This window comes from Siniperca chuatsi, linkage group LG20 (assembly GCF_020085105.1).
Source record: "Siniperca chuatsi isolate FFG_IHB_CAS linkage group LG20, ASM2008510v1, whole genome shotgun sequence".
In the NCBI taxonomy this organism is placed as follows: domain Eukaryota; kingdom Metazoa; phylum Chordata; class Actinopteri; order Centrarchiformes; family Sinipercidae; genus Siniperca; species Siniperca chuatsi.
In genome coordinates, this window is record NC_058061.1 from 17,835,802 (window position 1) to 17,848,488 (window position 12,687).

The 12,687-nt window shown below is 40.5% G+C and overlaps 1 protein-coding gene across 1 annotated transcript in view; it reads right to left on the minus strand.

Moving 5' to 3' along the window:
- Positions 1-12,687, minus strand: part of shisa8b (shisa family member 8b) — a 35,886-nt gene that overhangs the window by 7,259 nt on the left and 15,940 nt on the right. Inside the window, exons 3-4 of the mRNA XM_044179264.1 lie at positions 11,190-11,314; positions 693-806 (exon numbers count right to left, since the gene is read on the minus strand). Of these exons, the coding sequence (XP_044035199.1) occupies positions 693-806; positions 11,190-11,314 (239 nt within the window). The remainder of the gene's footprint in view (positions 1-692; positions 807-11,189; positions 11,315-12,687) is intronic.

Below are 12,687 nucleotides of genomic sequence, written 5' to 3' on the forward strand. Positions count from 1 at the left end.
GTGATTTTAGTTCATCATATGTAAAACTGGTGAGTACAAAGCTATAATAACTGTTAGAAATAATGACACTGTAAAAAAGACCAGGTTTGGGAAAAGTTTCATTTAAGTTAAAGTTTTATTTTGGTGTAGTTCAAAGTGAGGACATGGGTAGGATGGCATGTTCACCAGTCACAGTTTTCATCATGTTTGCCCCAGTAGTTTCTTCCTGCCCAAGAGCTCCAGTGCTGCTCCCAGATGTGGCGTTAACATGAAATACATGAATTATAGAGCTCTGTCCTTGGCAAGGACCTGTGCTGTCTGCTTAGACTCTGCTAAAATATTGTTGCACAGTGATCTTAGCTTTAATACAATCACAGTGTTGTTGATAATTAAAACAAAACAAGGTTTCAGTACTATAACTCTGATTAGACAGTTCTCTAGGCTTGTCTGTAGGCCACGAGGAACTGTGGAGTCTGCTGAAAAAGACTTATATCAATTACATTTAGAGACAATTACTATTATCTAACCAATCACACCACAGTGCCAGACAGGAACAGCGTGGGCTCCTCTTTAAGATCAACTCTCTGTTTGCGAAGAGGGAAAGAGACCCTCATCAGTTGACAGCTCCTGTACTGCCAGCCTACTGTACTTTAAAGGTTAGTGTGTCAGTTGGAGTCAGCATCATTTTGTGTGTGTTTGTGTGTCTGACTTACCCACAGCTTTGAGGGAGGTATATTTGTTGAGTCCCACTGTGCTGTGGTTTCTGTGCGGGTTTGGAAGCCCTTGTCCAAACGGCCCGTAAGCTGAGTTATTCAGATGGTACTGTTCTGGTAAGAGACAAGCAGCGAGAGGCAGAGTCAGTTGGTGATTACAGTATCTTTACAAAAATAAGCAAAACACAAAGTGTCACACAACAATCATGTTCTTTTGAAGCAAAGATGATCCAGAGTCCAGAGTATGTGTGTACTGTCTCATACCTACACTTAATGTTTTGTAACCTTCCTTAGTGTTTTAAAGATGATTTAACCATACTGTTGTTGCCATATGCAGATGATTACAATGCTGGTATTGAACTATGGCTGGATTAACCCCTTAGGAAGCCCTGGAGCAGAAATGAGCTGTGAGGCCCTACTGATCAACAGTTCCTTCCACTCTGTGCAGTCTGTAATCACCCTGTCACCTTCAAGTACCCAGCGTGTACAGTGCACACAGCAGACTACACACGGCAGCTTCATTATAATTTGCCTATAGTATGTTGCCTGCCCAAAGTTTGATGAGTGGCACTTGATTTGCGGTAATTTGATTACACACCTTTATTTGGGAATATGTGGCATGTTAGCACAATATAAACTGAAAAAAATAAAGGTATTAAAACTAGATTTTGACACAGGACCCCTCCACAAGACAGGACAGGGCCTCAGAATAGCTAACAATACGGGTCCCTTACCATTTCAGTTTCACTTTTATAATGGTTTATGTTTTTAAATAAATTTGCAATTAAACCAACTGACACACAGTGAACCTGGGACTTTAGGGGACCCTAGGAGCCTGGGGCCCGGGTGCAGCTGCCTGCTTTGCCTGGTCAGGAGTCCAGCATTGCACTGGAAGATCAGAAACATCGTCATTGAACAGAATACAGGGTTTTGCAAAATTGTCCAACTATCCAGTCAACTATAAGTGTGGTGACAAGGTTGCAGTGTGGTAAATTGCAAGAAAACTGACAAGCTAAAGGTTGGTGTATGCTTGAAACGAACTAGACTTTACGATGTGTCAAATGAACACATATGAAGGCATAGAGGCCATCACAGAGAGGGGCAAGACCCGAGGAATTGTACAAATGGGGATAACGGTGCACTCTTTTGGACAATCTTTCCTTCAAGGCGTTACATTTGTACATACAAAAATGAACAGAAATAACTGTGTGAAAAATGAAAAAAGAGAGCTTGAGAAAGAAGTTCAATCCCTTTATACATTCTCACCTTCACACACCTAGCCACTTTCTGAATAAAGTGGGTGTAGATTGTTGGACGCAACTCCCAAAACTTGTTTAAAGCATACTGATATCTTAAGGGGAACTGACACACCAAGCCGACAGCTGGCAGTCAAAGCTGCTGGGCTGTCATTAAGCGTCTGTGCCTGAAAATGATCTCTTCATCTTTCAGAGCCACAGTGAATTCACTTATTTAGTTCTGATTTTCTTTATTATTTGCCTCTGCCTTTTTTCCACAAGCAAAAGACCACAAGACAACAATGCGAGTACAAGGCAAATACTTTACAGTGCCAGCTGCACCTCACGAGACAACTGTCTGAACTGAGTGTTCACAGTGCAGTGAAAATGGCTGGCTAATTTGCTTTGTTTGTCTTTCCAGGATGATTTTTGGATTATACAGAACACTGAGTAGTTATTTTGCTGTCAAGCAGACACAGATGTGCGTGCATGTTGGCGGTCAGCTGTTTTGTTTTTGATGTTTAATACTATTATATAGTAATATATCGGATTCGAACTGAGGACATTGTGGTTGCTATCTTAACCCCTAAGGCAGGGGGACACCCTCAAGTGCAACTTTATACAGAAGAAATGTATGAAGAAATAAATGACATAAGGCGGTTTATTCACTTGGCCTTTGTCATTGCTTGGGTGTCGGCTTGGTGTGTCATGGCCCTAAAGTTGTACTGGGAATCTCTCAGGTGGGAATGTGTGCTGTGAAAGCGTCACGTAAAGGCACGAGTTAAAAAGCCTCTCCCTTTTACCTCAAGGCTGGTGACTTAAGGTGAGACAGCGGCCCAAACTCTGACGGCCAGCCAGTCCCATTCTAAATGAACTGAGGTTAATGAACAATGGAACAAACTAGCAGAGAGAGTGAAGCCCTGGCTTTTAGCATAAATGAAGTCCACTGATGCAGCCAGCGCACTTGATGTCAGCCCCAGGGATGAATGGACACACATGCAGCGCTCACGAATGTCCACACTGACACACACACCCAGACAAAATGCTTTATAAGGTAATTTGGATGAGAGCAACAAAATCAGTGGTAATTAGCATTATTGTTGTAACATCTTTAAAAATGTGTGTTTGTGTGTGTGTCAGAGCCTTTCTCTGTGTTAAATTGACAGAATGAAACAGTAAAGTGTATTGATATGCTCACCAATCTGATTTGCACCAGTCAAGTCTATTAATAAGTATGTGTATGTGTATGTGTGTGTAGCAGAGTGTCACACTGGGAGAAGCACAGCATCAGAGACAGAATATTTCATCACATCTGTGACTGTCAGTGCTAAGAAAGAGGTGTACACGGCACAACGTCTGAATACTAATCACTGCATGCACACACATGAAACAGACAGAGTGGGAGAGTCATGTGTGGTTTAGATGATGAACAGAGACAGAGAGAGAGAGAAATATGGAGGATGGTAGGATGTTCTGGTGGAATAAGTTAGAAAATGATGCTGATGCCAGAGGGGTGGAGAAATGTCAAGAGTTAGTCTTTACAGTAACAACACTCTGAGCCTCTACCTTAATCACTGTTCACACACACACACACACACACACACACTCTCCATAGCTAATCAGCTTAAACTACAAGGCACAGTACATTGATGTGTGAGTGTGTGTGTGTGCGATCAGTGTATCATCCAGTGTAAGTGGTGCTGACCTCTCAGCATGTGCCAGATTAGCGGATTATGAGGAAAAAGTCCTTTTCACACTGTCATCATCATCATTATCACTATCTTCATCATCATCATCTACTGCCTTCTTCTCATCGTCATCGTATCATTTTCCTCATAGTTGTTGGAGCAACAGTAAATGGCCGACAGATGAAGACACTGGTGCTGTACATTCACTGGTTGTCACGAGAAGGTCAGATGTCTCTGAAGTCTTCTGTATGTGTGTGTATGTGTGTGTGTGTGTGTGCAGATCAGATAGCGTAGATGAAAATGTTTTTCACATTTAATAACTCCACTTATCTCTGATCACTGGTGGTAAAATAATCTCTAATCTCAAGTACATCTCAAACAATCCTTTGAATCATGAGATGGAGATGTGAAATTCCACTTTTCCAGTGTTTTCTGTGTCTGTAACTTGTGAGGTTGCTGGTAAACTACAAACAAAACGTTAGCTGTACTCAGGCTCCCACAGAAGATTTTTAACAGAATTTTGTAATTGAAATTAAGACCTTGCTTGGATTATCTTCAAAAATCAACATTTTTAAAAAAATATTTTATTTCACACACTCCACGAATAAACTTTACAGGACATACCAAAACCTAAATAAGAATGCTCAAGCTGATGTCCCCATGCCCATGTGCACATACACTCACCCACACAGAAATACAAACAATACCTATTAATGAGTCCATCTGCTTGGCCAAACCTTCTTTTAGGGTACAAGTTTCAGTGATTGCATAATGGAATAAGTATGTAAGTGTGTGTGTGTGTGTGTGTGTGTGTGTGTGTGTGCGCAAGGCAATACATAAAACAGGACCTAAGAGTATTAGGAGAGGTTCTGGTTGGGGGTTGTGGATGTTAAAACTCAAGCATGATTGCACATATTAATTTCTCCAGTCTGGCATCGGGATCTTTTAAGCGCAGAACAAGAGGGCAGGAACGCTGCTTAATGAGTTATGTAATATCTTCTCTTTCAGCGGGCGATTAAGGTGAAGAGGCTTCCTTTGTATCGTTTGTCTAAACGATTCAGGAGTGTGGAAACAAGCTGTCGGATCTGAGGGACGAAGAGAGCGACTTAGTCTAGAATGAAGGTGTGTGTGTGTGTGTGTAATTGTGTGTGTGTGTTACTCTGGCATATTATTAGGGGGTGTCCATTTGGAGAGACTGAGAACATCCTACTCAATGAAAAGTATGTTAATGAATTTAGATGTTGCTTAAGAAGTGATATTACTTGTGTTGAAACTTCTCATGTAAAAGTAATACAGTCTGTCCATGATGGAGGAAGCAAAATTGCATTCGATATCAATTTATGTATGAATACACCCTATCAGCCAATCCCTCTGCAGCTCAGTGATGCTCTCTAAAGGTGACCATCTTTTCTTTATAAGAAGTAGAAAAAAACAAGGAATGAATAAGAAAACCAAAATAGAGTAGTCTTCTGATTGTGCCATAATGGCAGAACTGTTGGCTACTTTTTTCCCCCTATTTTAAAAGCTGCTAGCTTTTAGCTGATAACAAAGCTTAATAATAAATAATAAAGCAGTGCCATGCAGACATGAAACCGTCTCTGATTGGCAGTTTGAGATTAAAAGAAGGATATATTTTTCAGTTAACTGAGCTTTAGCAGAAGCACTAATGATGCACCAGCAAGACATTTAGATTTAGATTCTTTTTCAGGTCAGCAACTTAAGAGGAGTCAAAGTTTTTAGGAGGAGTTAAAGGAGGTTTTGATGTAATGGGATTCCTCTCTCTCACACAAACACACACATAAGAACACACACACCTATACCATCTGCCTACTGTTTCCACTGGCGTGCTATTGTGAGTGCTCATGACCATGAAAAACGCTAAGAAAAGCAGTGAGGCCAACACGTGTCTCTGTATATAGTGTGTGTTTTGTGTATAAATGTGCATCTCTTAGTTTGTGTGTGAAAAGATACATAAAAGGAGTCTTAAGTGCCGTGGGGAGAGTGATAAAGGAGAGAGTGCATTGCATGGCATCTGTCATCACCAAGATGAAATATGAACGCCCTGGTGCGTCTGTGTGAGAGAGAGAGCGACGGTACGAATAAGCAGACGAGAATAAAGCGAGAAAGCTGAGTGCGTACCACGTCTGTCATCGGTGAGATCATATGTGAAAGTCTGTGTGCATCATCATTTACTGCAGCAGAGTCAGAGCAGACAAACACAACTCTCTCCCACCCCCACATACTTTATAATCCTCGCCCTGTGCGATCTGCTGAGTTGGTCGTACACATGCATTTTGTCAGAATAATCAACATGACACGAGCAGGGGAGCAAAGATTCGTACTGAGATCATTAATTTACAAGAATAAGTAGTTTGCCTCTCATGACCCCAGGGAAGAGTTGAGAGAGCAGGAAAACCTTTTGGAGGAGACGAGCGCTCAAAATGCAACTCTTCTGACAGCTGGGGTAAAAGAAAAACAAAAAGAGAAGCGAGAAAAGAAAAGGTGACATTTGTGTTGTTACTGGGTCATGCTACAGTACTTCTGCAGTCGTCTTTGATAAATAGGTCATCGCTAATTGCTTCAAGCTTTCTTTCTGCAATGAGTCGTGTTTGTTGGAGACTTTTAGACCAAATGTTTGCCTCCTGTCCTCAGTTAACATCAGCTGCCGATGGTTCATGTAAATCTCAAACACTGTCTCTGACGATTTCTGACTTTTTGGCATTTCTGACCTTTAAAGTAACAGTCAAACGGAAGTTGCAGCATCTTTATCTTCAGTATTGGGACATATTTCTGAGTGTAACCGAGGATGTGGGGGGGGTTTAGTTAGAATTTAAATAAAATCCCTCAGATGTGATTCGATCGCTCTAAAGTGGGCGTGGCTTTGCAAATACAGCAATATTTACAGAAATCACTTTTAATTGGATAAATGTATGTCACCGCCCCCAAGTTCAAGAAAGTCATTACTACTACGTTTCACAGGAAAAGAAAAAAGAGAAGGATTTTTATATAAACATACTCAAAAATATTTTTTGGACATATATTTAGCATGTAACAAGAGATCACAGACACACACAAGTTTTTCATTGTCTACATTAAAAGTGAGCCTATGTAACTTTGTTCCAACTTTGTTACGATGGTGACAACTACGGGACAATAGTAAATTAAAGCTAAAGCATCCTGTAACACCAATATCTATCTAAAGTTTGCTAACATTACCTAACATTAGCCACCACAAGCTATTTGCCATACCAGACCAGTTAAGGCTGTAGTAGGAAAACCCCTGAGTGTTTTGCATTAGATTGTGTTTTATTTCTTATGAATTCAACTTTTCATTTGTAAGGAAGATTTTGGTTTCTTCTTCTTCTTTGGTTTTGTTTCTTTTTTCAAAAGGTACATAGTCTCACTTTAAAGTGAATGTCAGCCACAGAGAGAATGGCAACAGGCTTTTTAACACTTGCCTCCAATCAGTTCAAATGTGTTCACTTACTGTGTGTGTAATGAGCATTACCTTTTCCAAAGGCCACTGTCTGCCATCTTGTCTACAATGGAAAAACCAATACTGTCCATCTGTTCTGCCCAGGCAATCTATGTAGTGTTCCACTTTGTCATGTGGCTCAATTAGGGAACATTTTGCATTACATTTTGTATTTGCATATACACATACAGTGTGTTCCAGCTTAAATCCACAGTATTTTAGAAAATACAAATAAAGTACAAAGATTCCTGCAACTCCTGCAGAGTTCAGACATGAGTATATTTGGGTGAACAGAGGATGAAGATCTGGGACAGAGGGAGGTGATTCATGATGTGAAGCACTGACGTGTCTCACCTCAAATGTCAACCTGTGAGTTTTCTTAAAACCATGTTATGACCAAAAAGAATACATGTGTAGACAGCTTTCAGGTGACGTGTTATAAGACATTCTTTGGGCAAAGAAATTCGAACTGAACTTTTTTCCCTCTCAGACAATACCTGTCATTATGAGTTTGGATGTGATACGATGAGGATTTTTGTTTTTTTTTATTGGCACAAAACAGCCTGCTGGACAAAGTTTATTTGCCTGTCTGTTTTTTTATTGATCGCAAACAGCCAGTGGACATTTTCCTCCTCTGGGAAGAAGTGGGTGTAACGTGCATGAATATGGAACACATTAACATCAATAGGTATCATCATCAACACTGATTTCACTGCCAAGTCCCCTGCCTTTAGCTACTGTCACTTCACATTAAGAAGTGGACTCACTCATGTCCCACACCTACATTTACTTACTTTAGCTATATTTATAGTTTTTTCATTCAATCAACATTTTCTGCCACATCCTGGTTCCTTTGCAAGACTGTATGATCGTGTCAATCCCCAAGCAGTCGGTGGTTCTCAGCAGTGGGAAATTTAAAATTCATCAGTATGCTGTCGACAACTAAATAAGACTTAGACCTTTTTTGAGGGCGGAGGAACAGGAGGAACAGCAGGAGTGAGGTCAAAAAAAAAGAGAGAAAAGGGGACTGAATAAAACATGGCAGGGTGTAGGAGGACTAAAAAGCCAACATGTGGTAATTATTTGGAAAGAGACTGAGAGAAAATCAGAGAAGGCAGAGCAGAGATGGAGAAACAGAGAGGACAGAACACATTTAGACATGATCTAAATCCAGTGTTGGGCATTAACGCATTACTTCGTAACACAAATAATGCGATACAATTTTTTTGAGTAATGAGAAGTGTGAAAATTCAGTTTGAAATTCAGTAATTAGTTTGATAGAGGGTTGATATCAGGTTGGGCTCTCTGCATTTAGAGGACAAACTTGTCTGATACACGTTAGCTCAGCACAGGGGCTGGAGGTGTGACGAGGCGGCTAGCCTCTACCAAAAGAGAATAAATGTACTTCCTACTAACTCCAGAGTTGTTGTATTTATATGTTGTGTGTTCTTAAAGCCGGGGTATACTCGAAAATAGCTAGTTTGTCAGCTGGCTTGCTAATGTTAGCCAATGGTAAGCCTACATTCAGGAATCAACGTGGCTAAGCTAACGTTAGCTGTCTGCCTGCTTGTTAAACCACAATGTTTCTTGTGAGACGTGTGAGTGTGGAGGCTTTGGAGTTTAAAGGAGTTGTGCTGAGTAACAAAAGTAAAATAATGAGTAATGTAATTCATTTTTCAATGAAGAATATGTAATGAGTAATTTTTCAAGTAACTTTCCCAACACTGTCTAAATTCTGCACTTCCCAGGTATCCAAATCCAAATACCAATACCTGCATAAATCTTATTCTCTACAGACATCATTTCCAGTACTAATTTTCTCTGGACAGCTGTACTGTACATGGTGTGTGTACATTTTATTTTGACTAGCAGCAGTGGTAGTCACTCATGCTGCCATGACACAAGACTGCAGATTTTCTTTCCAACCAAACATAACAAGCGGCTAATTTCAACACACTTACAATCAGCTAGCAGAGATCGTGTTAGCTACTGAGATCAACTGATATGTGTCCATTAATATTTATGATTTTATAACTGCAGGGACATGAAGTTCTGTAGTATCTGAGCGTTACAGACCAGCCACTTAGGTTGCGCTGTAAACTGAATTGCTTTAACTCCCCTTTTCTGTTCACTCCATCAAAACTTGATCGATTTATTGTGAACATTGGTGCATCTTACTGTACTGCAGGCTCTCTGGCCACAAGCAACAGTTACTCAGCAACTTAGAGATTAAATAATAAGGCTGCCCAACAAACATCTGTTTTCCTCTTTTTTTAATGCTAGTTCCAGCTCCTGTATCTGTTGCCCTTTTCAAGTGAATACGATCAATGAAACACTCTGGATTAAAGTGTCCACCACATACAATGTGTCAAGTCGCGTCATTAGCAGTGTGTGAAAGACTACATAGCAAGAGATCAGAGATAGACGCCGCAGGGGGCCTCTTAAATTAAACACTCCACCCCTCTGACACACACACCCATGCGCACTCGCATGTTCACATGCAGGCACACAAACACGCATACTAATCCATACACACATGCAGTTGCTCTTTTGCACAAACCAAATTGAACAATGGTCCAAACATAAAAAAATAGGTGTGTACCTAGAGTGGCGTGTACATAGTCAAAACCTGTGTTATATGCAGGCTGCTGCATCTGGATGTATAGAGAATGTATTAAAAATGGCACAAGGTGCCTGTAGGGGTGCAGTCTGCCTACATTAACATACTAATTAAACAGTTTGTGTGTGTGTGTGTGTGTGTGTGTGTAGTGCACCAGTGTTGCACGTGCAACAAGCATGTGTTCTACTTACAGATGAAGATGCTTTATTATTCAGTCTCTCACTCTGTCCTCTCCCCTCAGCCCTGCCTAAATAAGTCTCACCAGCCAGTGCCAAAATTGTGTAAAATTTCAAATGCTCTGTACATTGTTGTGCGTTGAATCATCATCAATGCTGCCAATTCAACTTGATTGGTTGTCAGACTGTTCCTGGTAAATGCTGAAATAGTTTCTGAGCAGAGAGTAACATACGTTCCTCATGATGGGCAGTGAAATCATGCGTGTAGATAGCCAACATCTTGATGTTGAACATATGTCCACACAACAGCCAGCAGCACTGAAAACTGTGTCAACAAAACCAAACTAACCCAAAATGAAAGGTGAGGTTAGTGGTTAGTGAATGTAAATAATCACGTTTGTCTCCATAGTAACAGATAAAAACCCTAGTGTGACACCTTTTTGTGTCTTCTTCTCCCTATTAGGGTGTCATGGGGTTTTGAAAAGTAAATTGTTATACAAGCTTTTGGCTTGTATGAGGTTTCACCAACATCTGCCTGCAGTGTTTGGGTTATTTAAAAAAAGACAACTTTAAACAATCAGCTCTGGTGGCAGTGAAGTGGTACTTAATTTATTTCTGACCTGTATTATAGTGTATTATATTTTTTGCTTAGTACTTCTATTCCTGTGTGCTCTGACGTGATAGTGAGCTGCTGTAACAAAAGAGTTTCCCCTCTGGGATCAATAAAGTATTTCTGATTCTGATAAAGGTTGGAGAAGCAGAGCCGTGATTGACAACTCTCCTCACCCTCAACTCTAAGGATGTGACCTTGAATAAATAATCGGTGAAGTGTAAGTGTGTGTGTGGTGTGTGAGAGGTAGACTGGAAGAACTCTGGCTGTTTCTTGTTTTCCAAAGAAAAGGAAAGGAAAGAAGGAGATTTACCTGTCTTGTAGTTTGTGATACAGGAAATCTCTCAATAATATGTTGTCACAGCCCCACAACCCTGCACTAGATAGATTTTCTTAGCATTCTATGAATACATTTGTTGATCCAGTGTAAATGTTTTAGTCTTAACTAAGGATGCAAAACTCCTCTGTCATTAAAACTGAATGGAGTGAAATTCATTGCATGTGTGACCCTGCATATAATACTGTTCATCTGCGCCTCTGAAGTTGTGTTTTCTCACAATTTCACTGTACTTACACCAGCACACAGAGATTTTCTCCTGCAGGGAGTATTACTGGTAGTATATGGATGATATCCTGAATTTACCTGTGTATCATGTGTGTGTATGTGCGTGCACGCTCTCTCTCAGTACTCACCACTCCTGCTGCGCAGCATCCTGGCCGAGATGCCGTTGGCTCTCCCTCCGCTGGGCGAACTGGCCCCTGCGTTTTCCACCGAGCTCACCTCACCTCCCTGCTGCTTCAGCAGGTCTGTCAGTGTCCTGGAGAACAACACACACACACACACACACACACACACACACACACACACACACACACACACACACACACACACACACACACACACAACGTAAATCAGTGCTCAACTTGCAATCAGGTTGAATCAAGGTTACATATTTATAAAAGACTGAATTTATTATTATGTCATTATCATTATATTATTATGTCTAACAGATAAAACTGCATTGCTCCACTCCATTTTTGACGTCTTGTGCATGTTATTTTGAATCCCAAACAAACGACTGAGAGAAAAGAAGCAGGAGGAAAGAAACACTGTTGACAACAGGTGCTCGACTGTAAGCAGAGTGTAATGCAATAACAAAAGATGAAATGGTCTAATGACAGAGCTCAGAGTAAAAACACTCCACAATGTGTTGAAAAATGAATGGCATAAAAAAGAAAAATGAGCCCTGATTCCTTCATCTGACCTTGTGCAGAAAAATAAGGAAGACGGGGTGGCACATGAAACATTATTCACATCATCCTTCAACTGAAAATAAATAAAAAGTGATGATTAATTGGTCACACTGGAGTAGCTGCACAGATTGATTCTAAAACAACATCCGTCTGTCAGTGAATGAGAACACAAACATCATCTGTTATCCAGATGTGTACAGTTGGTCCCCTGAGAGGGCTTTCCTGAACTGCGCAAACACACACACTTCCACTAACACACATGCAAGCAGTTCATTTACAGTACATCCTCTCATCCCAGGGGAGGGTGTCTTCACTTTTGTGGAAGTTGCCTGTGTGTGAATGTGTGCGTGCTATTTGTTCCTTTTTTCAGTTATACAGTTAGATTTGGCAGAAAAGGCTCTGCTCTTTGAGGGAGCTTTCCAAGAATCTGCTGGGAGAACATTAAATCTTTGCTAAATCAGCAATACCAAAAACTTAACACATACAGAGAAGCATGGGGTTGTGGATGGAACTGTGAAAGCAAACGGTATATATATATATTATAATATTATAATATCAGCAGAGTAATAGTGACATGTGTCAGGTTATAACGGTTGCGTTTTACATCTACTTGAATATGATTGGTTACTAGTAAGCTGATTGCCACACAGCTGTAAATGAGCCAGGGATTGTGAAGCACAAGTGAAGCATCTGATGCCAATCGGCTGATGCCACTCGCGACTTTAGTGCCTGCTATGCTGTGTTGTGCCAGTTTTGGGCTGATGTTGAACTTGATGTTAAACCACATTTCATAGTATAATATATCCTATGCAATGTCCTAATTAAACCATATGGTAAGACTATGTTTGTTTATTGGGTTTGATGGGTATTTTTATGATTGTTTCATTTTGAATTATTTGTGTCATGTGACCTTCAATTTAGTAAGGGGTTTTGTTTC